Source organism: Epinephelus lanceolatus, chromosome 6, assembly GCF_041903045.1.
Source record: "Epinephelus lanceolatus isolate andai-2023 chromosome 6, ASM4190304v1, whole genome shotgun sequence".
NCBI lineage: Eukaryota > Metazoa > Chordata > Actinopteri > Perciformes > Serranidae > Epinephelus > Epinephelus lanceolatus.
Genome location: NC_135739.1, coordinates 3647905 through 3674596, shown reverse-complemented (window position 1 = coordinate 3674596; position 26692 = coordinate 3647905). Strand labels below are relative to the sequence as shown.

Genomic DNA, 26692 nt, shown 5'->3' with positions numbered 1-26692 from the left:
GGCTTATTTTATTCATTACTGATTCTATTTATATTCCATAGCCTGTTCAGCACTTCAGTCAACTGAGGTTGTTTTTAAATGTGCTATATAAATAAATTTGACTAGACTTGAAAGACAACATCAAAATAGTCCAAAATCTCAACATTGACTTGTGCATGAAATAACTGTGTTTAAGTCTGCAGATGTTTATCTTTATAGGTTGCCAATTAATTTATTGTAAATCAGATGCCTTGTAGCCCTCAGAAGACGAAGAAAGGGTGCTATCAGAGGATGAACACCTGCCCAAACCTCAAACACTGCTCTGTTTATGGGCTAGTAAGTGATCTATAGACCATTAATAAATCATTTTTTAACCAGTGATGAAGCCTTAAAGCTTTAAAAGGGCACGTCACTTGAAAGTTGAACACAAGTATTGCATTAGTGGTTTTTCTTTATCTAAGCACTCTCTATGTTGTTGTGCCACCTGGTGGTAAAATGTAATCCATAACAATCTGATATGGGGCAAATTTAAAGTTGGAAACGTTGTGTACGATGGCTCTAAGTACAAACCAGACATCACTGAAAAGCATCTCAACAGTATATTATTTTATTAGTTTCTGTAACCAAACCAAGAGAATGTAAATAAGACCGTACATATTTTAATACAGCGATGAAACCCCTGTACAAGTTCAACAAAAAAAGAAAAAAAAAAAAAAAAAAATCATTACCCTCCCTCCCGCATCCATCCTCCAAAGCAAGGACTCTTCCCCCGACTAGGGTAGAGGCGAGGAGGACGCCCTCCCCACCTCAGGGTGCATACTACTGTACATTTCTGAAGGACCCTTGTCGCCACAACCCCGAGATGAAAGCATTGTGGGTGGGACAGCCAGCGGAGGTGAGGCAGAGACAGAAAACAGCACTGATTGCTCTCATCAGTAAAGACAACAAAACAATAAGTGTCCTTCTGCCCAAACGCTTCTGTACTTGAGGCTTCTCATTTCATCCGTTTCCTTGTTCTCTGTCCTGTTCTTCTTCCCCCTTGTCGTGAGGGTTGACATACACACACTCCAAGTGTTCTACTGTTTCAACACTCAACTCCTCACCATTTCTATTCCTCTAAATAGCCCTATCCTGCTATACTCTAGCTAAGGGCACTGAAATCAGTCAATAGCAGCAGGTCTGGGTGCTTTACAGTAAAGTGTGTATAGGTGTGTGTTTGTGTGACAGCAAGGATGTGTGTGAAAGCAGTGAAAGGGTGTGTGACAGTAGCTCCTAAACTGGAACAGCTGTATGTAGTGATCATACATCATCTGTGTAATCCTGCAAGTCAAATCAAAACTCTGCTGCCACGACAACAGCAATCCTAATAAAAAGGCTGTGACATCATCTCTGCGCTGCTTTAACCTTTGGCTAAATATACAGGAGAGTCCAGCTACGAGCTTTCCCCCTGTTTATACCACAAACACACACCCGACACACACACACACCCCAACACATCAGTAATTCTGAGGCAAGGAGATGAGAGCAGAAGGCAGGAGCAAAGGCTCACAAATCAATAAATCAATCATTAATTGCAATCAACTGCTGTAATTTTCACATTTCCGTTCTGGTAAAAACAAAAACAAAATGACGAGAATTTCTGATTTCATGTCTCTGTGTGGTGACCGTGGATGAAACCGTTGAAGTGAGCGTAATGAGGTGCATTTCCACGGGCACAAATCTCTGGATTAGTTATGATGGGAGATTGGGCAACAAAAAAAGTGTGCTTCACTAAATGACATCTCCTTAACAAGACTGTTTCGACTACAAAAACAAAACTGATTCATTCTTTCGTTAACAAAACAGGTTTCTCCTATAATATGTGTGATCCTATTTGGGGGGAAAATAAAAATAAAAAGGAACAGAAACCAAGAGCTATAAAAATGGCAAACTCAGCAGCAAATCTCATTTCAATTTTCTCTTTCCAACTCTCCTCTTATCTACCGTCTCAGTAGATTTCTATGGAACAACTTGTGCAGCCATTTTATTGGCATTCTAAATATGATGGAAGAATCCAACTCAAACGCCGCCACCTACAGTGGGACAAGATAGGGGAAGAAAGAAGAGGAAGAGGATTATGTATACGCAGGACAGTGCCTACTCTCAGTAACCACTAGCGTCGACTCATCCTCCTCCCCCACACTGTCCCCCAGGGCTGATATGAGGTGGTGACTGAGTGAATGGGGCTAGATTCTCTCTCTTCCTCTCTTCCATCCATTCATATTGTCATCCGAAGAGGTTCGTCAGCTCTTTACTTGCCCTCTTCTGGTTTGATGGCCTGCGGTTTTATGGGGCCAGTCCGTATGGGCTTGGCCGTGGAGATGGGGGGCTTGTCGGAATCTTGGCGGTCGCCGACTGCCTGGTGGTTTGAGGCAGAGCTGTCGAGAGGGGGTTTCCCCCCCTGATCAAGCCGAGACACTTTGCTGACTTGCGGGGTCTTGAGCTGCTGCTGTTGCTGCTGCTGCTCTGAGAAGAACTTATGAGTGGACTGGAGCACCTCGGCCCGCTGCTTTGCCTGCAGGGCGATAAAGAACAAATCAAATCAGCCAACCCACTCTTCACTGAAAGACTATTTCACCATCTGAGCGGTCAGTTAATACAGATGCACAGAATCAGCAGATAAAACAGGGAACCAGACCTTTAGGTCCTGTTCAGCCTTTAGAGCCGCCTGTGTGCCTCTGGGTGCAAGCGAGGGGCCAGGAGGTCCTCGGGGAGGGTGCTGGCTGTGCTGTGGGTGCTGAGGCCGGGGATGGGGCATGAGACCACCACCCACATTGGGTGACATTGGAGGGCCCATGGGAGAGCGCTGGACACCTCCAGCAAACGAGTTTGCGTGAGGAGGTCTAACAAGAGGAGAGACGATGTTGGGCTGAGACAGAATCTGAAATGAAGAGAAACAAACAAAATAAATAAATGGTTTGCAGTTAACTTTCATGTTAACAACCCGTTCATTATATAAACACAATCAAAATCTGAGTTTTGTGATAATGACTCTACCTGTGGGTTGAACTGGCCAGGGAAGTGCTGCGTCATTCTCATGCCGGCAGAGCTGGGCTGAAACTGCTTCTGGTACAGCATGCTGTTGATCTTACTGGACTGGCTGCTAGGAGACGTGGAGCTGGCTCTGCAGGAAGAGAACAATGAAATCATGTGTATAAAGAAGTGTTGGCACGATACTGGAATTTCTAACTTCCATACAATACCTTGAAAAATATATTTTATACCATTTTCAATACACCTCGGCAAATTTGACATTGAGGGCATACAAGTTAAAATTTAATTTAGAGATAAATAGACAGGATTCCCACACATCTGTAGAAAATTTTCCATTTTCCATGACTTTTCAAGGACCCATAATGTGTTTTTTTTTTGCCTGACTTGTCCGGCAATTTTCAAACATATCATACCTAATGTCAGCTAGCTGGCATTCATTAACAGAGAGGGAGCATGGCGAGAAAATGAACAAATGTATGTGATGGGAAACAAAATGTCACACAGACGCATGTTAGAGCTACATTACGTCACAGCTCCAGAAAATAAATTTGCCGGTATGTTACATTACGTGGGAGGTTAAAGTAACAATTTCATTACACGCAACAAAATTCCACGACATTTCCAGGTCTGAAAAAAAATGTACTTGTGAAATTCCATGACCTTTCCAGGTTTTCCATGACCGTGGGAACCCTGAATATAACCAGGCTATCACAAGACAACAATGACTAGTTAGTAGCAGAGAACAGCAGAACGACTGTAGCATTTATAACTATAATAAATAGCTGATTTGGTGACATCTGTAGTTACAGTGAGCACAGTAAATGTGGTTTAATACTTTAGGTCACAGAGTTCTGAGCGCAGCAGAACAAACTGTTGTCATTTTAATAATAACGTCTGGCAATAATTGGCCTTTTTCCATTATTCTGTGAGCAACCGTGGTCTGATTTTATGTTGCAGTCTGCTGACAGAAGGGCACAGTTTAGGTCAGAGGTGGCTAATGTTACCTCACTAAGTTTGAGCTGTGCAAACTGTCACCTGCAGCTCTTCGTCTAACAGCTCACCGTGGCTGCTCCTTTTTGTTTAATGAGTCCCTGCATTATTTCAAAACTGATCCACTGTCAACAAATACCAAAAATAACTGCTGTCTTGTCTTGTAGACACATTTTTTGATAAATGATAATGGTAAGTGCTCAGCTAACTGAAAAAAGCCCCAGTGCATTTCATGTGACCCTTTAAAACAGAGGTCAACTCATGTTTGGCCTGTTAAATGCTTTTAATGTAAAGCTGCAGCAGTAGGTAATGTTCAGTGTGCATTAGCAGAGGGGATGGAGCCACGGGGGCACTGAGAGTGGTGTGCATGTGTGTGAACTCGCTGGTAGAGAAAGGAGCTAAAAAGCATAGCTAGTACCAGTGCAACGATACTGTGGTTTCCATAAATCAATATGTTTTACAATACTGGTATAAAGTGCATTAAAATGACACATGATGAGTCAACCACACTTGATACATTGTTGACTTTAGTCTGTGTAGCAACAAACACCCTAAAAATAAAACCATGACAGACAGCAGTGCATGGCAACATGGCCACTTCCAAGTTTTAGTGCCGATTGTGTATTTAAATATTTACCCAAAAAAAGTTATACTTGGTGTGGCTTTTTAGGTTCGACTGTGTACCAGATAGAATGTGAATTTATGGGTGGTACCTGTAATGGCTGGAGGTGGGTGTAGTGCTCCTGGCGCCGACAGGAGGGGTTCCAGGCTTTACATCCATCCCACTACCAAAGAGCTTCAGATCCATGTCCATCTGCAAAGAGTCAACACACAAACACACCCAATAAAAAAAAAACAAATCAAACAATAAAAAAACTTTCACAGCTCAAATTTTAGAAATAAAATTCAGCCTGTGTGTTTGAGAGTCACAAATGCACACAGTACTGTACCTTGCTGGTGGGAGGCTGCATCATGCTGTGGCTGGGGCCCATGATGCCTCGGTATGGCTGGGAGACTGGAGGCTGACGGTTGATGTTGGGGGGCTGGGCCTGGGGAGGGGTCGGAGGCAGCGCCAGGAGAGGCTGGCCTCCACCCGAGCCAAAGTTCGGAAGGGACAGCTGGGAACTTGGCAGAGGGACTGTCACCTTGAGACAGACAAAGACACACAAATGTTACACACTAATAAGCGAAACACAACATTAGGTTGTGTGATAAGAAAGATGAAGGTTTATTAACACTGTCTATTATTATGTTTGCATGTAGGTTACCTGTTGCATTGCAGAGCTGGGCGACTGAGTGTTGCTGTAGTAGCTACTCTGGCCATGTTGTTGCACTTGCCCCGAGTACATGTTTGAATGCTGACTCATCCCCTGTCGAGCCTGAACCAAAGCCACAGATATACCAGATGGAAATGTATGCAAAATAAATTTATTCCAGATGTTTGTACGGCAAAATGCAAGTCTGTAAGGTAGAGTGAAGCAAACTGGTTACCTGCAGCAGGTGTGTATCAATGAGCTGGGAGCCTCCCATGCCAGAAGGCTGGTTTAGCTGCGGCTCAAACAGAATGGGAATGTGCTGGGTGGAGGAAGCCTGCTGATAGGCCAGATTAGACTGAGGCTTGCCCAGCTCAGGTGCCTGCACGCCAGGATAGCTGTGCAAGGATGGTCCTGACAGCATCATGGAGGGCTGTGACAGGCTGCTCTGCATGAACGCCTGCTGAGACCTGAGGACAGATCAGGTCACAGGATCAGATAACTGTACCTCAAAATAGGGAAACTGGCGCCTCAGTAGTACTGTATATTTCAGCTGTGTTTTGTAGCAGAGAACTGAATACGTGTGCAGTGTTGTGTGTTACCTGTAAGGCTGCAGTGAGGAGCTGAAGAGGTCCTGTGGCTGGGAAACTGGAGGACCAGTGCTGAGTCCAAGCTGAGCCTGGTGTGTGTGTTGGTGTTGGTGTTGGTGTTGATGTTGGTGTTGGTGTTGGTGTTGCGGCTGACCTTGCAGTGGAGCGTAGATAGGAATGGGAATCTGCTGCACCGCTGTCGGCTATAAGGTGGAGGAACACAGACAGGTAGTTTTACCTCTGATGTTAAAAAGCATTTCTGCGGCACGTTAAAAACCAACAGATAACTCTACCTGCGAGAGGCCGGGCTGGAAACCTTGCTGCTGCGCCAGGGAGGGAGGCGCCAAGCGAGGGTGGGGGGTACTGAAGAGGTGGCTAGTGTCCATGTAGAAGGCTGGGATCTGAGCTGCAGAACCTCAACATACAAGGGTTTAAGTGTTAGTAACTGCTAATGTAGTGAACAGTTCTTCAAATATAAAAATTAAATAGGGGTATAAAAATCAAAGAGGTGTGGACATGCATCTCTCACCTGCTGCAGACTGAGAGACGTACACCTGTGGGGTCTGCTGCTGCTGGGGCAGGAGGGGAGGCACACAGCCCAACTGAGAGAAGCTGCTGCTACTACTGCTACTGCTGGAGGAGGACAAACTCCCACCCTGCAGCTGCTGGGGCTTCACCTTACAGATGTTAGGGGGGTCAGAGGCCGTGGTGGTCTTGGTGCTGAGGGATGATGTGGTATACGTACCAGAACCTGCAGGGTGGAGAGAAACACATGGTGAATACAACTACAATAATTTCTACACATTTACAATTTCTCCAGCAGTTTCTGACAGGTGTAAAGGATGATTTATTAGCACACACTTACTGATTATCATTTGACACGCTGAAAATCTCAAACGTTGAGACTATGAATAACTAATTTGAAACAACAAGAGAACTTTGATTTGTACCCCGGTTCACTGTAAGCTCTGACTTAGCAATGTCACTGTTAGGAAGCAGCAAAGTAACTTTATTTCAGCGTGAATTATTTCTAAATCTGCAACATTAGTCTGGCTTTAGCTTTAAACTCGTGTCCTCCCACAGTCAGTGATTAAAACTGGACTTTCAGTTCTGCCAGAGAAAAATAATTTATCACCGTTTGACTCTCAATTTATTCTGAATGTCCCATAGCCCACCACTGATATCTTACTGTTGCCAACGAAAACAAACATACATTTTGTCATAGTTTTTATTATCAATTATCTATTTTCTGTCTTCGTTACGGAAGTAAAGGTAGCTGACAAACATTTCTCGTCATAGTTTTCATTTAGGAAATTAACATTGGTGCAGAATGCCAGAGTACTGTGTGTCAACGCAAAGTAGTGTTGGAGATATACAGTAGATAAGTTAACTGGGAATTATGTTACCTGACAGTGAGGTGCTGGGGGTAACAGAAGCCACAGGGATCTGTGGCATGGAGGCCGAGGAGAACGTGGAGTATGAGGATGCACAGGAGGTGATGGGGGAGGAGGAGGAGGTGACTGGAGAGTTCTTCTCTAGACTTGGGGAATTCTCCCATGCCTTACGAGCCGATTCCATCTGGGGAGGTGACAGAAAGAAACAAGTGTTATGGTAATGTTTCACTGAATATTTTCTTAAAATATCAGCTCATTCTCAGCAGTGTTGCTTTAGTACCTTTAGTGTTAGGTCAACAGTAGCAGGAGAGACAGTGCTGAGGCTGGAGCTCTGCTGCAGGGTCTCTCGTCGAGGAAGGGGCAATGAGTGGGGTAGTGCCACCTGAAACACATCAAAAACACCCCAAATCAGTCTTTAAATAGTACCAAGTGTTCGGATTAGAGCACGACTGTGTGGCACAGGTGGGTCATCTCTTCAAATTAAAAAGGACGGCTGTACCAAATAAGGATGTGCACTCACATTTGCCACCAAACTCTCTTCTATTTTGTTCACCACTGTGGGAACACTGTCAGCCATTGAGGAGGAAGGTGTGGTGTAGTCAGTGACAGACTCCTGAGAAGCAAAGACAAAGTCAGAACCCACAGACACATGTTATACTGCAGTAACACTACCTTTTTATTGTGCTCATCAACAATTAATATAAAATCACAAAAATTAAGAAGAATAAAAACAGAGTTGATGAAGTCATAATTTAACAGATTTACTCTTACATTTGACCTTGAGTTACTGTAAATGAGAGGTACCAACGACAGCTTAGCTCAATCCCACTATCTTAAATCTACAACAAAAAAAAAGAAACCTAGCTGCGTGGTCATGTGACACTGAAATACCTTAGAGTTACTGTTGTACTCTGCTGAGGGGACTGTGATCATGCCCTCAATGTCTCCTCCCAGCTCTGGTACTGTGGTGTCACTGGTGGGAGGACTGGAGTCTGTGGCTCTACTGACGCCTCCTCCAGGGACTCCTGCCTCCATCCCCTCGCCTTCTCCTCCACGTGCGTCTTTGGCCTTGCGGTTCTTTAAAGAGCGCTCTTTACCGATGGGACCCGGCTTGTACTCCTTGGTTTCCACTGGTTCCATTTCAGGAAGCTGGGGAGAGGAGAAATTAAACATTTACATGACTTCAATAATGAATAGGAACCCATGTTCTTGTTCAACAGCTTAAAACATCAATGGGCGAATTCACAAAACAAATGCACGATGCATGATTTTGTGGCCACTAAATCTGCACCAATAAGAAAGAACCGTGTAATTTTTGAAGCACCCACAGCGGGCGCAATGCACTCCTAACTGCGCTGCCAAACAAATGGATTCTCAGTGCTTTCATGCCGTCCGAGTTGGGGACAGCACTACTTAAAGCCACAAGCAGCTGTAGTGAAATCATGATTATCTTCAGATAGTTGATGGTAACTGAGTGCACTAACAGACTGGGATATTAAATCCCAAATTCAGTATGTATCTGTCAAGTTTAAGTTCCTTGCCTCACGCTTTGAGTAATGCCTCTGTGCCTGAGCGGTCAGGATGTGTAGTTTGCAGTTTGAAAATGTTAGTTTTCTTCTTTCTTTCCATTGTTCTGCCTGCTGTGTTTCATACTTTGCAACATACATAACTGCAATTAGATGCAAAAAAAAAAAACAGCCAAATTGCACTACAAAATTTTATGGGCATGTTTGCAAGTCATGCCCACTTCATGGTGCTATCAGCAGCCTCTATCCATTTCCCTGTGAATTCACCCTTGGGGTTTCCTCCACAGCTGAGTTACCTTCTGTGTTTTGATTGGGCCAGCTCGAGGTTGTTTCTGTCTCTGTTCTTTGGGAGCAGGTAGTTTGTTTTCAGAGCCAGTTTCTAGCAACGCTGGAACTCCGTCACTGTCAGTGCTGCCTGCAGACGATGGCGCTCCAAACTGAATACTGTCTATTGCCAATTCCACACTGCCCTCTGATCCAGGCTTCACACCCTGAAACATGGTTTTCATGGTTTAGAACTCAGCAAAAAGGATTGTACACTCAACAAAAGATGAGACGAACATATGGAACATACCTCAGAGGAGACAGTGCCAGTAAAGGAGGTAAGAGGTTTGTTCCAGGCACTCACAGAGGGTGGCTGGGGAGGGCTGATTGGACCAACTGGAATATGCACATTACATATTTTAGACAAAAGCTTGCTGATAAATTCAGACAAATTCAACATTTTGAACAAGAGTTGACTTATCTACTCACGCTTCTTGACTTCGGGAAGGACAGTGGAGCCCGCTACCTTGTTCTCCCACAGTTCTGTACCCAGAGTGCTGTGTGTCTGTGTGGGGGCGGGGGGTAGGCTCTTTGGGGTAAAGTCCACAGTGGCAGAGGGGATGGAGGGCATTGGAGCCACTGTGCCTTCCAGAGTCTGAGGGGATGCAGCAGGCTGGGAGGGAGCATGGTGAGGGTGCTGGGGAGCAGAAATGGAGGGCTGCTGTTGGGCCTGGGGTGTAGAGGCTACAGGAGGCTGAGACTGTGAGGCCTGTTGCTGCTGCTGTTGTTGTTGTTGTTGCTGTTGTTGTTGCTGCTGTTGTTGTGATGACTGCTTTTTAGCAAATCTTGGTGGCAGCTTTCCTCCACCTCCTCTGCCCTTCTCACCAGAGCCTTTTTTACTCCAGTTCTGTCGGAGCAGTATAAGTTGAGTATTCTTTGTCAAGAGGTAATGTCACATTAAAAAGGTATAGCTAATTATCACTGAAGGTTTTTATTGCTGTTGTAATTTGAGTATTCTAACTATGTGGTGCAAGCCCTCCTCTTACCTGAGTAGTCTGCTCTTCCTTTTTCCGTTTCTCTTCATCTTGCAGGCGTTTTTGTTGCTTGCGGGAGACCACCTCAGTGAAGCCGTCATCATTGGCGCTGGATTGCGGGTCCTCTGTGGTGGTGACCTCTGGATGGTCATCAATGATCACAACACCTACAGTGACGGGACAATTGAGGATCACAACATGAACATTGAGTTTCCAGGTGGAGAACAGCTGTAGTCAGGTACAGGTTTCAGGCTCATCAGTAAGAGTCATGCATCAGGGTAGACTTACTGGCATAATTGTTGAGATCAAACTGAGAGAGAGCATTCTCTTTGGGCTTCTTGGCGGCCTGTTTGGCCTCATCTTTGCGACGGCCAGACTGGTCTTTTGTAGGCCTCTGTGATGCTCCTCCAGCTGTCTGTCCTGTCCCGTCTGCGTTCTGCTGAGCTGCAGGGCTGTTCAGAGCAGAGACGTATGTTACAGACAAACTGAGGCCCAACAAAGGAGACTATGTTGCACATTATACTGTTAGTGAGAACAACAGTGGAGTAGTGAAGGAGGCCTTAAGATACTACGAATGATAACATGCAAATTAAATGCAAAAAACAATGACTTTGTTGTTTATTTTATTACCGTCCTCTGACTTAAGAAGATGACAAGAGTGTTGATGCACTTAGATGAGGGGAGAAAACGTTTTCACTCTGCTCTCCATCAGAAATGCTGCTGCTATGCTACAGTTAGAGTCTAAAAATACCACCACACTGATGCCATATTTAGCAATTTATAACTAGGATTGGGCGATAGAGAAAACTAAATATCAAAACATTTTTTGCCCAAATGCCTCAATATTGATATTGCGACAGGGTGCTTTCACAAAAATATTTACATGAGATTTTTAATTAACAATCATCAGTAATGTGGATAAAATGACTAAATAGGTAAAGGGAAATAATAGAAGAGCTGGAACAGTCTGTTAAGTTCAGAAACTTTACTGTTATGCAGCTTTAAAACCAGAAAAAGAGAACACTTAAAATATCCAGAATCTGAGATGATGTCTAGTCTTGTCTCAAAACAGATATATTGCCCAGCCCAATTTTAAATCAAAACATGTTTATAGTAAATGACAGGACACTAAGTTGCACTGCAGCTATTAATTAGGAGGAATACTACACAAAAGGTTTATTGTGTGGGAATAAACCTGCAATATTATTCTACCGCACGCTGTTCATTGAGTCAACTTCATTGTGCTAAGTGTTAATGTAGGCAGCCAAAGTAAGTGCCTAACAACAGACAAAAGCCTGATTGTTCAAACTCACCCTTTGCGGCCAGCTTTGGCCCCTCCCCTCCTCTCTCCCTTGCCCCCTGTGTAGCTCCGGCCTGGTTTGGCTCCACTGTTGCCTCTACGATTCTGTCTCTCTGTAGGCCTCTGACTTGAGAAACTCCTCTTGGCTGCAGGAGCCCCTTCACGTTTTGGAGTCACCCCTCCCTCAGGAGGGCTTTTACTGGGGGTCAAAGAGCCCTGGGGGGGTGCAGGTGCCGGGGCAGAGGCAGTGGCTGCTTCATTAGCAGCCTCCAGGGCTCCTTTCCTTTCCTCTCGCTCTCTCCTTTCGTTGAAGTCGCTGCTCTCGGAGGCAGTCTCCCATTCCTCATTGGCTTGATCTGAAGAGTTCTGGTTAGACAAGTCAGGTGATTTGGTACCGACTGCAGTGATGGTGGGGCTGCTGGTCTCAGGCAAGGGTGCTTCTACAGGGGAGGACAAGTCAGGTGCAGGCATAGTGGAAGCCACTTCTGCAGGCACAGTTACAGGGGTTCCTGGAGCTCTAGAAAGAGTTGGTGAGAGGGAGATTGGGGCAGGGGCAGAGCTAGGGACAGCAGCAGTAGCAGGCACTGGGAGGAGAGGGACAGGGGGACTTGGGGCCGTTTCACCACTCGCTAACACTGCAGCCTCACGCTCTTTCAAGCGCCTAAAGCGGGGTGGTTTATCTTGCCTTGGAGGCCGTGCTGGTCTGGATCGGCGAGGCCTTTCTCTACTACTTTGAGGAGCACCATCCCCAAATTTCTTGCCATCAGACTTAGGGGGTCGTCTGTCAGCAGCAGGATTGTCATATCTTGGTGTGGACTCAGCGTCCTCAGGCCTGAATGTCTCCATGGGTTTAGAGGGCCACTGAGAAGAGGACTCTCTAGTTCCTGGCCGTCTGAGAGGGCCTGAGCGAGGGCCACCGCGTTCCCTTGCTCCACCTCGTCTACTGTATAGTCCTCCTCTTCCTCGCCGAGAAGGCTCCCCTTTAGGAAGGAATCCTGGCTTGGGTCTGCTTTCATCGTCCCCTCTTGGTCCAACCCTTTCACCCATGTGAGGAGGTCCAAAGCCTGGCTTGTGGGGCCCAGGCCGGCCTTCCCCAGGGAGCTCTCGTCTCAATGGACGGCTAGGTTTAGTGCTAGGCTCACGGTCAGAGGGTCCAGTATCACTGGCAGACTCTCTCCCACCTTCACTTTCAGAATCTGTGTCTGAACCACGACGCCGTCTACGTTTTGGTATAACCTCAAAGTCTGAGCTCTCGCTGCGTGTTTCGCTTTCCTCCCTGTTGCGAAAGGCAGCAGCACCTCCAGCAGAAGGTAAATCAGAGCGCGAACGGGGCTCTCGGTAATTGTACTCTGCCCGGCTTCGACCGCGACTTCCCCTGCCTCGGCCACTGTAAGTACCCCGGTAGCTCCTTCCTCTGGAATAATATTCCCCTCGACCACGTCCTTTGAAATTTGAGTCAACAGGCCACTCTCTTTCTCTGTCCTTGTCTATTTCCTTCTCCCTCTCACGTTCCCTCTCCCTTTCCTCTCGTCGGTAGGAACGTGGAGGAAGATTCGACTCTTTCCTGGAGGGTAGTTTGGGTTCTGGATGTTTGTCATTGCTGGGCGGCTTGTCTGTTTTCTCCTCCTGAGAGGAAGATGTGGGAGCTCCAGATGAAGGCTGGGAGTCTCTGACTCTCTGATGGCCAGTCTGTGTTTCCTCAGCCTCGGCAGCTTCTCTCTTCCCCTCACCCTGAGGTCTGGAGCCCTCAGACACAGCAGCAGCTGCAGAGGGAGCTTTTGATAACTGATCCTTTTTGGACCGGTCTCCCCTTTCCCCTCTCTCATGACGCTTCTCTCTCTCTTCTCTTTGCTCTCTCTCTTCTTTCATGTCCCTTAGGACAGGCTTCTTTATTGGCCCAGACCTGCGGACAGGTCTCTCTCCCCCTGGTCCTTCTCTGCGTCCGGCCCCTGATCTCCCACCCCAGCGCAGCTCAGCTTTCTGCTTGCTAGGTGCTGGCAGGGGCAGCTTCTCTTGTTTGTGTAATCCATCAGCAGGAGGTGTAGCCCTGTTGCTAGTCACTGCAGCCTGGGGGTAGAGTTCATTTTGGGGCTTATCATCAGCTCGTTCTCCTGTATCCTGTAGCTCCAGCGATTTTGTTCCCAGGGGTAGCCCGTCAAACCTGGGCTCATCCAACTTGAGGGAGTGACTGGAGCCCTGGGAGACACTCCTCTGAAGCATAGCTTGACCAAGAGCTTCTACTTCTTCACCACTGGGTAGGCCTGGCTCCTCAGGATCAAACGCTGAGCCTACAGGGACCCTGTCTAGAGGCCCCGACGCATCCTCTGGGCCCTGGGTAAATGCTGACAGGGACTCTGTAGGGTCCTGGAAGAAGTTACTTTTATGAGAGTCCAATGCACTGTGATCCTGGGGATACATAGCTGGGAGACCCCTGTCCAGATCCAAACCAGAGTCCATCCTGTGGAAAAACAACTCTGTTTTAGTCTTGTGCAGAAAATATTGTAGTTTTCTTACATCATCACTTATTTATTTTTACCTTGGCTCCTTGCCATCCTCCCGTCCTTTTGGAGGAGTTACAGATGGTAACGGCTCTGATTGTGGGTATGGGTCTGATCCCCATACCATCCGGGAGTCTGACGGCAGGCCATGGTCACGAATAGGTCGAGTCAAATGGTCAAAGGAGTCAGAGCTGGAGCTGGAGTTGTCACCAGGCTCTCTGCGCACTATTTGCTTAGGAGGCATCCTCCCTAGAGGGGACAAAACAGAGTGACTTTAATAAACAGTTTGTGTGGCACGTCTGTCAGCTTGTCAGTGTCAGTAATGACAGAACCTGTAATCAAACATTTTCCATTTCAATTCCACATAACTCCCTACCAGGGTGAATGTTAGTTGGCATGTCCATGGGAGGACGTCCTGACATCATGCGGGGGTCCATGTAGGATTGCATCATGAGCCAGCGAGGGTCAAACCCCATGGAAGCCAGGTGCTGGTGGTGGGGGCCCATGGGTTGATACATGGAGCGGTGTTGTTGCTGCTGCTGCTGCTGCTGCTGCTGCTGCTGCTGCTGCTGCTGCTGCTGGGGGGCTGAAACACCGCCACCACCTGATGGGGACACGGAGCCCCCGCTCTGGTGTTGCTGCTGTTGCCATTGTTGCTGCTTCATCTGCTCCTACAAGACCACCACAGGACAGTGACAACAAAAATGTAAGATTAGAAAGCTGATGTTTTTAATGGCATATAACACACTACGTTGTAAGTGGCTGTCTTTGTAGTTCTGATGGCTCATAGTCATATTTGCTAGTTTCAACAACTCAATGTTTTTTCAATTGCCATTTATGTTCACTATTTGCTTCAACCAAAACGAATGTGACAGCACCTTTGCCCAGGCGTTTGCATATGGCACAGACACACACTAATGCGAACAGTCAACATGTCCACTGTGAAAAGCTCTAGTCAACCAAAAGTCCCATTTTTGTTCACATGGACTTGGAAACACGTTCACTAGTCCCTGACACTCCCACATATTTTAGTTTACCAAACAAAATCTAAAACTGTTTTATCTAAAGAAGTCTGATGTGGACATTCATACCTGCTGTCTGAGGAAACGAGGTGGCAAAGACTTTTGAAACTGTTTGGAATAGCCTGAGGTGAGAGAGGGACGCATAGCAGCTGCTGCCTCTCCTTCCAGCTGTGGTGGTGCCACAGGGACCTCCTCACCACTGGGGGTGTCCATGTGAGGCAGAGACAGGTGGGGCTCATCCACTGCAGGAAAACAAAACCAACAGTACTGATATCTATAACTGAAAGAATGGCAGTCAGTCGTACATTTATCATATACTGTATGTGCAAGTTTAAAACAAGGCTTGGAGCTAGCTCACCTCTGTTGTCCTCTATGTTGAAATAGTCTCGGATAGGCACTGGTGTCCTGTCTGTCTGGTTCTCCTCCATCAGGGGGCCGACCTCAGCCAAGGAGCTCTCTCCCTCACTCTGAGGCTCTGGAGCTACGGCCACAGGTCTCTGGACGGGTGGACTGGGCTGACGAGGCAAGAGAACCTCCTCCTCTACACTTGGTTCTACTCTCTCTCGTTCTCGCTCCATCCTCTCCCTGTCTCGCTCCACCCTCTCAGGTAGAGGAGCTTGCATGATTGGGGCCTGTGATTGTGAAACTGGGATTGAAGGTGCAGGACTGGATACAGGAGCAGGAGCTGATGAGGCCTCTTCCTCTTGCGCAGATCCTGCTTCATCACTGGTGGTCTGAGGAATAGGTGATTTGCCCTCAGTTGCCTGTCGGTGTTTTTCATTGAGACGTTTAAGTTTTTCAGCACAAGCAGCAAGCCGCTGTTCTTCCATCCGCCGCTCCTCTTCTTCTCTCCGCCGCCTTGCTCGTTCTACAGCTTCAGAAACTTCTGGTGCTTTCTTGCGCTTCTGTCTCCAGGCCTCAGGGTCCTCGTCGGCACCAGATGCTGCAGCAGCCTGAGGTTTGGCTACTCGTGGAGCTCCGCCACCAACAGAACGACTGCCACCCTGGAGAGCAAAGAAATTAGTACAGATATACCTTTTTGATCAAATAAAAGGTGTACACATGATGGGAGGCTTGTGTAATGCATATCCAGCTTTACCTGGAAGTCCTGTGGAGGAGCTGACTTATTGTACTGTCCCATACTGCCAGGTGATGGCGCTCTGGGATCGCCATCGGCCCATGAGGTTTTACTGCCCCCACGGTCCTCAGCACCCTCCTTCCAGCCCTCCTGACCTTCTTGTGGCCGAGATCTTATACGCTCCACTTTACCCATCCACTCCCTGAAAGTAATGTCAATGTAGTCAAGTAAGAACAAAAGACATCCAACGGACACACTCTCCAGTTCACTAGCTCTCTTAAGTCACGCACTTCAACTCCAATAATAAAAGACTCACCAGTTTTCTCTTTTGTCTTTAGCAGCTTGGTTCTCCTCATCATCACTGAAGTTCAGTTTCTCAGTGTAGTCCACCTCCATCTGAGCTCCTGCAGTGAAGAAAGGACATGATTGAAAGATGTGAAAATTATGTGCAGTTCACGACTGACACCTTAGACTAGCCTATTGTGTGAAATTACATATGTTTGACTTATTAGTTAATAATTACATTTCATAGGTTTAACTACTAACCTGCCCAGCCCTCATCAGCATCCGTGTCTAAGTTGTCCAGCTCTTTAAGTTCCGTTGCACTGATGATAGAGGGTCTGTCTGGGTCCTGGAGCCAGGACTGAGGGGGAGGCTGCTGGGGTCGTGTTGAACGAGGACCCCTGGCAACCCAACAGGGAAAAAAGGAAAGAGAGGCCATTATCGCACCTGGTCTAGTGTGTTAACAACTGGTTCTACTCAACTCTATATAAGGAGCTAAGGTATGAGGGCAGTATTTGTTGCACAGGACCTGAAATGTTTAAGATTAATCTTATGCTGATATGAGTGATTTGCTTCTGTGTGAGCTTATGACATCTTACATTTGTAGTTTGGGAAAACTTTGGTTCATTTCTTTTCATAAATACCAGCTGGTATACATATGCAGCAAGTATAAAATCTTGCGTCTTTATAGGAGCAGTGTGGAGGATTTAGTGGCTTCTAGCAGTGAGGATTGCAACCAGCTGAAACTTCTCCCCTTCGGCTAAGCATGACCTCCCAGTTAGAGTTTCTTCAGTGTTCTTTCTTCAGTTGGTTTGTACCAGAAGCCAAATTTGCCGCAGGGGTCTCTTCCTCTCAAAAACCATGATTAAAACCAGTAAAAACACTAAATAAAGCAGTTTCATGTTAAAAATCAGTATTTCTCTAATCTCTCATTGCAGATGAGCCACTAGCCACTAGCTGAATTATCTGCAGAGGTCTCCTCTTCTCCGTAACAAACAAACTACTGATTTAACCCAGTCAAAATGTTGAATAAAGCAGTTTCACGTTAAAAATTGGTGGGGGGTTTTCTGGCCTTTTTCGGCTCATCATGGAGGAGCTGCTTACTCAGTGGCTGACGTGAAAACGCAAAACCACAAATGGCCGCATCTAGAGCCAGCGTTTGGGTTGTCTGCTCTGGGCTACTGTAGAAACATGGCGAAGTGATCTCCGTGGACGAGGACCTGCTTCCCATGTAGAAATAAACAGCTAAAGCTAAGGTAATGAAAACATGACTTATTTTCAGGTGATCACACATCTGTAAACACACCTATTATATTATGTCCCATTTCTACCAATATATCCCCTTAAATCCTATACACTGGACTTTTTAGTTAGCAATTGTTTTGTTAATAATCGATTCCAGATTATATTTCTTTTGTGCACTGATACAATTAAATACAAATTTAAAAAATGCATCTTTTATTTTGCTTAAACACAAGTATCTCTGGCTTAGCCATTAAGATGTGAACTCACTTTGCTCCATCTTGTGGTACAGGGTATCTGAAGTTTCCTTGTCCTGGGCCAAAAGTCATTTGAGGATAGGCGTGGAACATCTAAAAATACAAAGACGGCAATCATCATATAGAAAAGAAGATAAAAACACTACAACTAGATACTGTTAACTCTGAAGTCCTAACGGGGTCTGTCTGGAATATCAAGCAGTGACTTACGTAGGGTGGCATCATGCTCCTGAAAGCAGGGTCAAAGTGAGTTGGCACCCCAGCAGGAGGCTGCTGCCCCCCATTAAGTTTGGGCTGAGGAGGGGGAGCAGAGGGAGGCAACCTCTCCCTGCCATCCCTCTTCTCCCTCTGGACGTCAGTGGTTACGTTTCGCCCTGGCTCTTCAGCTTCCCCTGGTGGTGTAGAGGTACCAAGTCCCGTACCAACCTCCTCCGGACCCCTGTTGTCCATCTCAGGGGGGCTGGGTGCAGTGTTCAAATTCCTGCCTCCACCTTCACGCCAACTGCCAACATCTATCACGACAGAAAAAGGAGAGATATTTGTTATTTGACTTGACTTAGAGTGGCTGTAGTTCTTTAACACCAGGCAAACAGAGAGCAATCAGTGGACAATGTTTATGTGCCATACTTTGAGGTCTGAGGCTAGGGCCTGGTCCATAAGGCTCCTCTTCTTGACCTTCCCCTTTTTCCACCTCACCAGCCGCCTGCAGGCTGGGAAACTCCTGGTGAAAATGGCTGCTCACACGAGGAGCTCCTATACAATAATGAATGCACAGAAGTCCCAAGATTTAATGTAATACAGTGACCTACAGAGAAACATTGAACTGTCTAATCCTCAGCACCACTTCCAACCCCACGTCACTTATAGCTATAGATATATAGATCAGATGGTCCATGCACACTGTAATGTTTAAGGGAGGTAAACCAATTGAGCATTGTGCCTTTGTTTGTTTGGACAAAAGAAGGAAACATGCTGGATAGTGATCACAATCTCCTACATAAATGCCAAGAAGGACCACAGGTAATCTGTGCTTTATGAGTAGGTGTATTATTTAAGGAGCAAGTGAAGAGCAAATTTACCGTCTAGCTGTGTAGGCTTGCTGTTGGCCCAGGAGCGGCTGCCCCCAATAGAAGGCTCTTGTGGCTGGAGCACTGCTGGTTTGTTCTGGGGTGGGGGCGTGTCCTGTTGCCTGTGGCACATAAAACAGGCCAGTTAGAAACAACGCTCATGATTTAAAACTTAGATGACAAACTCCTCCAACTATAACAAAAGGGATGATGCGCACACATGCTCACGAGTTATTAAACGTACCTGTCCTCCCCTCCCTCAGTTCGAGATGCCCAGCCACTACCGTCTTTGGGGACAATGTTGACGTTGGGGTCGTTTCCCTTGTTCTCTGCCTTTAGGCTGGGCAGGTTGGCCGGAGGGGGCATGCGCCGGCTGGCAGCAACTTTGCCCAAACTTTGGAGCCCATGTCTGGCAGCCACTGGGATGAAGAAACATTTCACACACAGAGGAGCAGCGAAATTAGGGGTTTTTAAGAGAGTCAGGAAGAATTATCTTTCAAGATATTATATTGCCTCGATCAACTGAGCTTAAAGACAAGACAAGCTCTTCACATGTACTGCACATGACTCATTCATGACTTACTGCATGCACAATTGTACAAGACCAAGATTAATTGTAGGGGCTTACCTGCAGTTTTCTGGGTTTCCAGAGATTTGCCCTTGTAGGTGTTGAAGAGGCTAAGGGTTGCATACTTTGTTTTGCCATCCTTTGCCTTGGTGCTCTGCCCTGACTTCTCGGACATTTCGCTGGAAACTCATTGAGTCTGGTCCTTTGGCCGCGCCCCCAGAACCAGCCTCCTACAGACCGAGGGTGAGAGTAAAACAAGATCGCAGAAGGTGAGGAGGTTATCAGCTTTGGACACTAGACCATAAAGATATCTGAACCTTCTTTGATGTTCGCCAACACCTGAGGCTGACGCTGGTTTACAGAGCAATGACGCTGCTCTGCATCTGCTTTCAGAAGAAAAAAATAAATAGGGGAGAGACTATGCTTAGTGCAATGTCTCATGTTGGCATGCTGCAACATGGAGTTTGGTCAGGGTACAAGCTAAGAGCTGAGAATTATGGTAGCACAGAAGCTGAAGCATTAAACCTTCAGAGGGTGGAAGAATAAAAGAAGTCACCTCAGAAGGATTCTGTTGCAAAGAAATAGAGATTATCTCGCACTAATTACATGACACAAAAAGTAAAACAAATCATATGTCTCTAATCAAATAGAGAGTGAATAGGATCTGTTTTTTAGCAGAGAGATGACAGAATCAGGTGAGAAAGAGACAGGGAATGGTCCCACACTGAACGCGAACTGGGATGCTGCAGTTCATGGCTGAAATCTTAAAAACTACCAGGCCCATCAAGCAAAAACTTCCAGTTAGGATTCCATCAGTACTCATTCTTCAGGAGGTTTGTACTGGGAGCCAAATTATCTGCAGGTGTCTCTTACTCTCAAAAACAAAGGGAGCAGGTGATTTAAACTGGTAAAATGAGGTAGAGCAGTTTCATGTTAAAAATCAATATTTCTCTGATGCTGTTCAGCACTTAAGATCCAGACATTCGGGAGGTTTTTTTTTTTTTAATTTTATTTTATTTTTTAAATAAATGGGGGTGAATTATCTGCAGAGGTCTCCTCCGACCCAGTGATCTGAACCAGTAAGAACATTGACTGAAGCAGTTTCACGTTAAAATCTGTCTCCCCACGACACTTTCCAGCTCATCGTGGAGGGGCTGCTAACTACAGTGGCGGATGTGTAAACCCAAAAAACACAAATGGCTCTATCTAGAGTCAGTGTTTGGTTTGTCTGTTAAATGTGAACCGGGATGCTGCAGTTCATGATTGACGCCTTAAAATCTACCAGGCCACCCTTTGATCTGATTTTATCTCTCCCAGTATACTATCCTCAGGGTATCTGCTGAAACTAATGCTCTCTTTTCCCCATATTTTGGATCTGAATACATCACTGTGTGGAACTCATTACAGTCATTTTTACTGAAGGTAACTTGAGGACACTGAGTGCCCTGGCACAAAAAACTGAGTCACTGACCTGCCATGACTTCATGAATGTACCTGACAAGAGGAAACTTGCTAAATTTAATAAAGACCAAAAAAAAAAAAGTTCCTAACTGTGGATTGTCAATGTCGGGCCAATACCTGATTAAATAATAAAGCCAGTATTTGTATTGATACCACTCTGGCAGATGAAAGCACCCCTAAATTTCAACTGTGCAAAATCTGATCTGTGGTCTGCACAGGTGAGAGAAGTCTAATGGGTCTAGACTGGGTTTGGACTGGGGTCCTGGGCAAATCAGATAAGTCCACCACTGACAAATCTATGATTCTTATTTTGTTCACTGTATGAAACAGATATAAGAAAGCAGCAAAACACAATAAGCGGTGGTGGTGGCACTGAGGGTGACCTGAAGAGGCAGCAAGAAACAAGGCAGAAAGCGAATTATAGTGAGCAGTACCATGGACAGAGAGACAGCATGTTTTGGGCTGCAGTGTCTTTCCTAAGTCACACAGAGGTCATTTATTATTAACGGAGCAGTGGTGGAACAGTGTCTGTGAGTGTGTGTGTGTGTGTGTGTGTGTGTGTGTTGGGGGGAGCTGACAGCTACGATGAGCTCAGGCGCTATCTGCAACTTGGCCTTGGAGCACCTTGCAAAGAAACATCCACTTAAAGGAGAAGTACTTTCGTTTGACAAAAACCTGTCTTTTTTTTTAATTTCATAAAATACTGTCAAATGCAATGAGAGCCTAAATCATAACAATAAAACCCAGCTTGCAATTTCTTTTTTTTCCTTTAAACAGAAGTAATGATGCTAGCCAAAATAGCTCCTTAGTTGCTTTACAAAAACACATTTTGAATGTTCAACCAATACTTGAGATCATGTTTTGCAGGATTTTTAGAGTCTTCTGACATGAGGAAAAACATTTTTAAAACTGAGTATTGCCTGATTTTAATCCTAAAACTTTAAAAAACTAAATGACTATATATCTATGCCTTTAAAAGTTTTGCTTTTGGTGGTAAATGGAAAATAAAGGCACTAAAAAATTAGATATTGTAAGCGCATCAGTATCGTCTTTGCTATAGTCAAATTCTTTCTGTGCCCCTGCAGCAGGTGTCCAAAGTGTCCATTAATGATGCAATGGGACAGTGCAGACTACACAGACACTATTAGAATCTTATCCGACATTTTTCTAGTTCTTTAGTGGTTGTTGATCACTGAAAGCCCAGGAATGGCGACACTTTGATGCATTACACCAATTGAGGCTTTAGCCCTGAGTATCTGCAGACACTCTGCAGCTGTCTGAAAATGCTTCTTCCAGAAACAACACCACACACTGAAGCTGGGCCCAGACTCCAAGAGATCTTCAAATTTGAAGAAGTGACAACACGCAATTAGTGTTTTCACCGGTCTCGGTCTTTTAAGTCAACACACCACGAGTTGCGACAAAGTACCGACACCAGTCCGAGTCGACCTGAGTGCTGTCACACGTCAACACATACTTGTTTGCGTGCACTGTGTGCAGCAGAACAATAAAAGACATAAAAAAATATTTGGATTAATCTGTAGTTGAAAACCAGGCTGAGTGTGACTTCTAAATTTGGCGGAGCAGACTGCTCACAGATCAGCAGACAGTGACACCGTCGCATTCATCATCATTAAAATCAATGTCTCTAGTGCAACTTTGTCACGTGATACAGTGATGCTTGACAGGAGGTGTGGAGGCAAAACGTTTTACTGTAGCAGGAGCACGTCATCATTTTTAAGTACTCCGTAAACTGCAACACAGTTGTTGTAGTTACTTGATGATTGAGGGTGTTTGTCTGGGACTCTTAAGACATCTTTGCCTCATACACACACACACACACACACACACACACACAAAATGAGATAATTCACAGAGAAAGACCCTCTGATTCTCTTCTTGTGAAAGGTAAGCTTAAAGGGATAGTGCACCCAAAAATGAAAATTCAGCCATTATCTACTCACCCATATGCCGAGGGAGGCCATGGTGAAGTTTTAGAGTCCTCACATCCCTTGTGGAGATCGGCGGGGGGAGCGGCTAGCACACCTAATGGCAGATGGCGCCCCAGACTAACGTCCAAGAACACAAAATTGAATCCACAAAGTATCTCCATACTGCTCATCCGTAGCGATCCAAGTGTGCTGAAGCCCCGACATAAAAAGTTGTTTCGAAAAATGTCATTTGAACTCTGTTTTTAGCCTCATTGTAGCCTGTAGCTCTGACTGCTTCTCTGTGCTCTGCGCTCACGTGTGCGCGCCTGCACGAGACCAGCGAAAGCATGAGCTTTGCTTACCCGTGTTTACATCACGTGACACGTGCACCACAGGGAGACAACAGTAACCACAGAGCTAAAAGATAATTTGCACTACGGTCTTTTAGCAAAGAACAGCCCAACATGTCTGAAGACTTTGAAATTGAGGAGGAACAGCATTTCTTTGTTGAGCCGTATTTGTTTGAGCCCGAGTATACGGACGGAACTCAGGCCACTGGACGAAGCAGCCGCCGCAGCTCATGAGCCTAACCCTCAGCCAGCCACAGAATACCGGAGTCGAGTGCTGCTCTTCAGAGGCTGTGCATTACCGATCACCCTGAGCGCGCACACGTGAATGCAGAGCACAGAGAAGCAGTCAGAGCTACAGGCTACAGTGAGGCTAAAAACAGAGTTCACATGACGTTTTTCGAAACAACTTTTTATGTCGCGGCTGCAGCACACTTGGATCACTACAGATGAGCAGTATGGAGATAGTTTGTGGATTCAATTATGTGTTTTTGGACGTTTTAATCTGGGGCGCCGTCAGCCTCCATTAGGTGGAGTTGTGTTGCTATCCAGTCTCCCCTTGGATCTCCGCAAGGGATGTGAGGACTCTAAAACTTGACCTGAGCCTCCCTCGGCATATGGGTGAGTAGATAATGGCTGAATTTTCATTTTTGGGTGCACTATCCCTTTAAGGAGTATGGGACAGAGGTTGGTGGTGGGAGGAACTGTGTCAAATGTGTGCAAAATAGCACGGAATAGAAGGATATGATATGTGTAAGGATGTGTTTGAAATAAGGGACCAGACAGGAAGAGGAAATGCTGATAAGAGGCCAAATAACAGTCCTGTTTCCTCTGTGAAAAGAACCATCAATTATGTTACCTGCTCAGTGCCCATGAAACCACAGGAGAACCCTGAAGCGTAAAATCACCTTGGGGTGAGCCCTCCACACAGAGGGGGTCAAATCCATGTACAATGCCTGACTCCATCTCTTAAACTATCAACATATGTTCACTAAGGGCAAAGAGGAGGGACCTCTGAATCCCACTCTGAAGTATTTTCAGACTGCAAAAAAGACCCAAGATTCGTCACAAAGCATACAATAGCATCCCTGCGCCGCAGCTGCAATCAGCTCAGCCCCACCTCCAGCATGACCCTGCACCCCTGCAACTACTTCTGCACAGTCCATGTATCAAAACAAGTCTTTTTCCACCCTTTTGCAAAGCTCACAAAACACCAACATTTGGGTGTTTCTGCTTGGCAAGAACCAGTTTATTTGAGTGTGAACATGTAAGGAATGCTCCTCAAAGATTTTGGCTGTTCTAATACGGCTGGCATTTTCCATCCATAAACCATATGGACAGTAAAGTATTTCCTGTCTTAGATCTGATACTAGAAGTATGAAATCAAATCAAAGATTACTGTTCAGATTATTAGTGGAATGACTGATGCTTGAACTCAAAAATGTAGTGCCCAGACTGCACATTAATACTCTTTTGCATTGCAGGATCTACACCTAGGTTCAACCCGCAGGTTGACTTACCTGTGCTCATGCAACCCTAGCTTCTGTTTACAGTGGGTCATGGGACTTACCCAGTCACAGAATGGGAAGACATGTAGATGACCTACATGATGGGTACTGAAAGAAAAGGCTTGTATTGTAATGTCTCCAGTGAAGAGCTCTGGTTTAAAATCTCTACAATGATAACAGTAAGTATAATATGCTAATCATCTGATCAACTGGCCACAACAATACGACAAAAGCTGTAACTTTACATCAGTATGCTGTGTGGGCAGTGAAAATAAAAATCAAGACACTGGACTACAGGTCCTGGGCAGCAAATAGAAAATATACTGTTGTATCTATTCCTTTGACTCATTAGCACGTGTTCAGCATCAACAGAGTAATCGTTACTTTGATCAGGGTCAACGCGAGGGCCTTCTTTGAACACAAAGCACAGAAAAACCTAAGCACTGGAGGCCACTTAAGTTTATTGTGGTTCTCCAACGCCAAGCCATCAATACCACTGAGATGGTCTCCCCTGGGAGTTGTTGGTAATTTAATTAAACGCACAGGAAGCTGAAGGAAGGCTACGTTCTCGCTCATTGGACTGGTTAAACATTTGATAATAAAAATGTCAGTTTGAAATATACACACGGGAACACTTGAGGTGACTGACCAATGCAGCGCATAACATTTAAAGTTTGATATCCATCCTTATTACAATTGCAAAGAGAATCACAGTGCAGACATAATTACTGAGCATCTCTTTGTGCTTAAATCAATGTTTGAGCCTTCCAGAAGATCCATCTTCAACAATAGATCTCTGATCAGGCCGTATCATTGTGAGGGCAATCAATAAGCACTACCCTAATCAATATGTGAATGGCCTTGCTATAACTAGCCAGATGCAGACCTGTGTCTAGTCATGGATGCATATATATATATATATATATATATATATATATATATATATATATATATATATATATATATATATATATATATATAAGACAATACCATGATGTGTGTTAGTAATCCCCTAGGTGATTTCCACATTTGCAAATAGAGGTTATGAATCATTTGGAGGCAATTCACACCCCAACCCTGCCAAGCTCTCAAATGTACAGACTCACACAATAAAAATGTTCTCCTTTCAGACCACATCTGTTGGATCTGCAAGATATCATGACTGAGGAGGAAAGTGCTGTGTTGATCTGTACACAAGGCTTTATAGGAATCAAGATGAAATCACAATACATCTCCAGCTCATTTAGACGCATTCAGAGACGACAAAACACGGATGTAATGAAAGCCACATTTACAAAGCAGCCTTATTTCTGTAAATCACTGCCACTGAATAGTGTGCAGGCCATCCTTCTCCATGAATCAAACTACTGGTGGGCTGGGTGGCTCATACCGGCAGGGAGTAGAGGCCCTCACCGCCCGGAACTCAACCACACCGGGCTACAATAACACTTAATTTGGGGGGTAGTTGAACACAAAATATAAACATTACAATCTAGCCAACAACATATATTTTAATGAACCACGGAGCTGTTGAGAGAGCAGGCCACCAGCTTGCATCGTTTAGCATAGTTTCGTTTCTCACTAGTCGCCATCACATCCACTTTGAGCTCCTCAGTGGCCGAAGCGTGCTAACCAAGCTAGCGCTGTGTGAGCAGCAACACACCAGCTACAGGGCTCAACTTTAATTTGTCACCTTGCATGACACGGAGACCCACCTGCCACCGCCGGTGCCTTCTTTGTCCTTTCGGCTGTTGCGCGGCCCGACTTGAAATCCGATTTCGGCCTGGTTTGTGGTGGACGAATATGTGTCTGGCCGGCGGATTACAAAAGCTGGCTAGCCTGCTAACCCAGTTCGGCTAACGATGGTTAGCTACCTTGCTCGCTGGCTGCCAACAAACCGCTCTCCACATGCACGGCTTCTGTTTTACGTCTTCCGCGCCGTTTCAAGCCGCCAGTCGGTCCTTGTCTGTTCGGCCGCTACAGTGGGAACCGGTGCGCGGTCGTCCCGTGGTTCCGTGTCTATCCCCACCCGTTATCTCGTGTCAGACCGTTTTTCTAGTTGTGTGAG

General features: G+C 45.7%; 1 protein-coding gene across 5 annotated transcripts; it reads right to left on the bottom strand.

Annotated features, from left to right (window-relative positions):
* Positions 1–571: 571 nt before the first annotated feature.
* Positions 572–26632, bottom strand: prrc2c (proline-rich coiled-coil 2C). 5 transcript variants are annotated; one of them, XM_078168478.1, is made up of 35 exons: positions 26340–26478; positions 19438–19607; positions 19054–19228; positions 18822–18931; positions 18370–18495; positions 17953–18254; positions 17756–17835; positions 16508–16653; positions 16278–16365; positions 15983–16163; positions 15242–15887; positions 14953–15125; positions 14444–14532; positions 14238–14410; positions 13900–14110; positions 11377–13821; positions 10352–10515; positions 10076–10230; positions 9519–9936; positions 9340–9425; positions 9062–9256; positions 8131–8388; positions 7760–7852; positions 7520–7621; positions 7252–7423; positions 6375–6596; positions 6139–6260; positions 5858–6048; positions 5494–5725; positions 5271–5381; positions 4953–5147; positions 4716–4816; positions 3016–3142; positions 2657–2899; positions 572–2533 (listed from the first exon to the last, which is right to left on the bottom strand). In XM_078168478.1, exons 2-35 carry the CDS (start codon positions 19550–19552, stop codon positions 2270–2272), a joined length of 8511 nt encoding a protein of 2836 aa, XP_078024604.1. In that variant the 5' UTR covers positions 19553–19607; positions 26340–26478; the 3' UTR covers positions 572–2269. The 5 variants fall into 5 exon arrangements, with proteins under 5 accessions (XP_078024604.1, XP_078024603.1, XP_033477036.2 ...); XM_078168477.1 differs by lacking the exon at positions 26340–26478 and adding an exon at positions 26499–26632 and having other exon boundaries at positions 14238–14532; XM_033621145.2 differs by having other exon boundaries at positions 14238–14532.
* Positions 26633–26692: the final 60 nt, after the last annotated feature.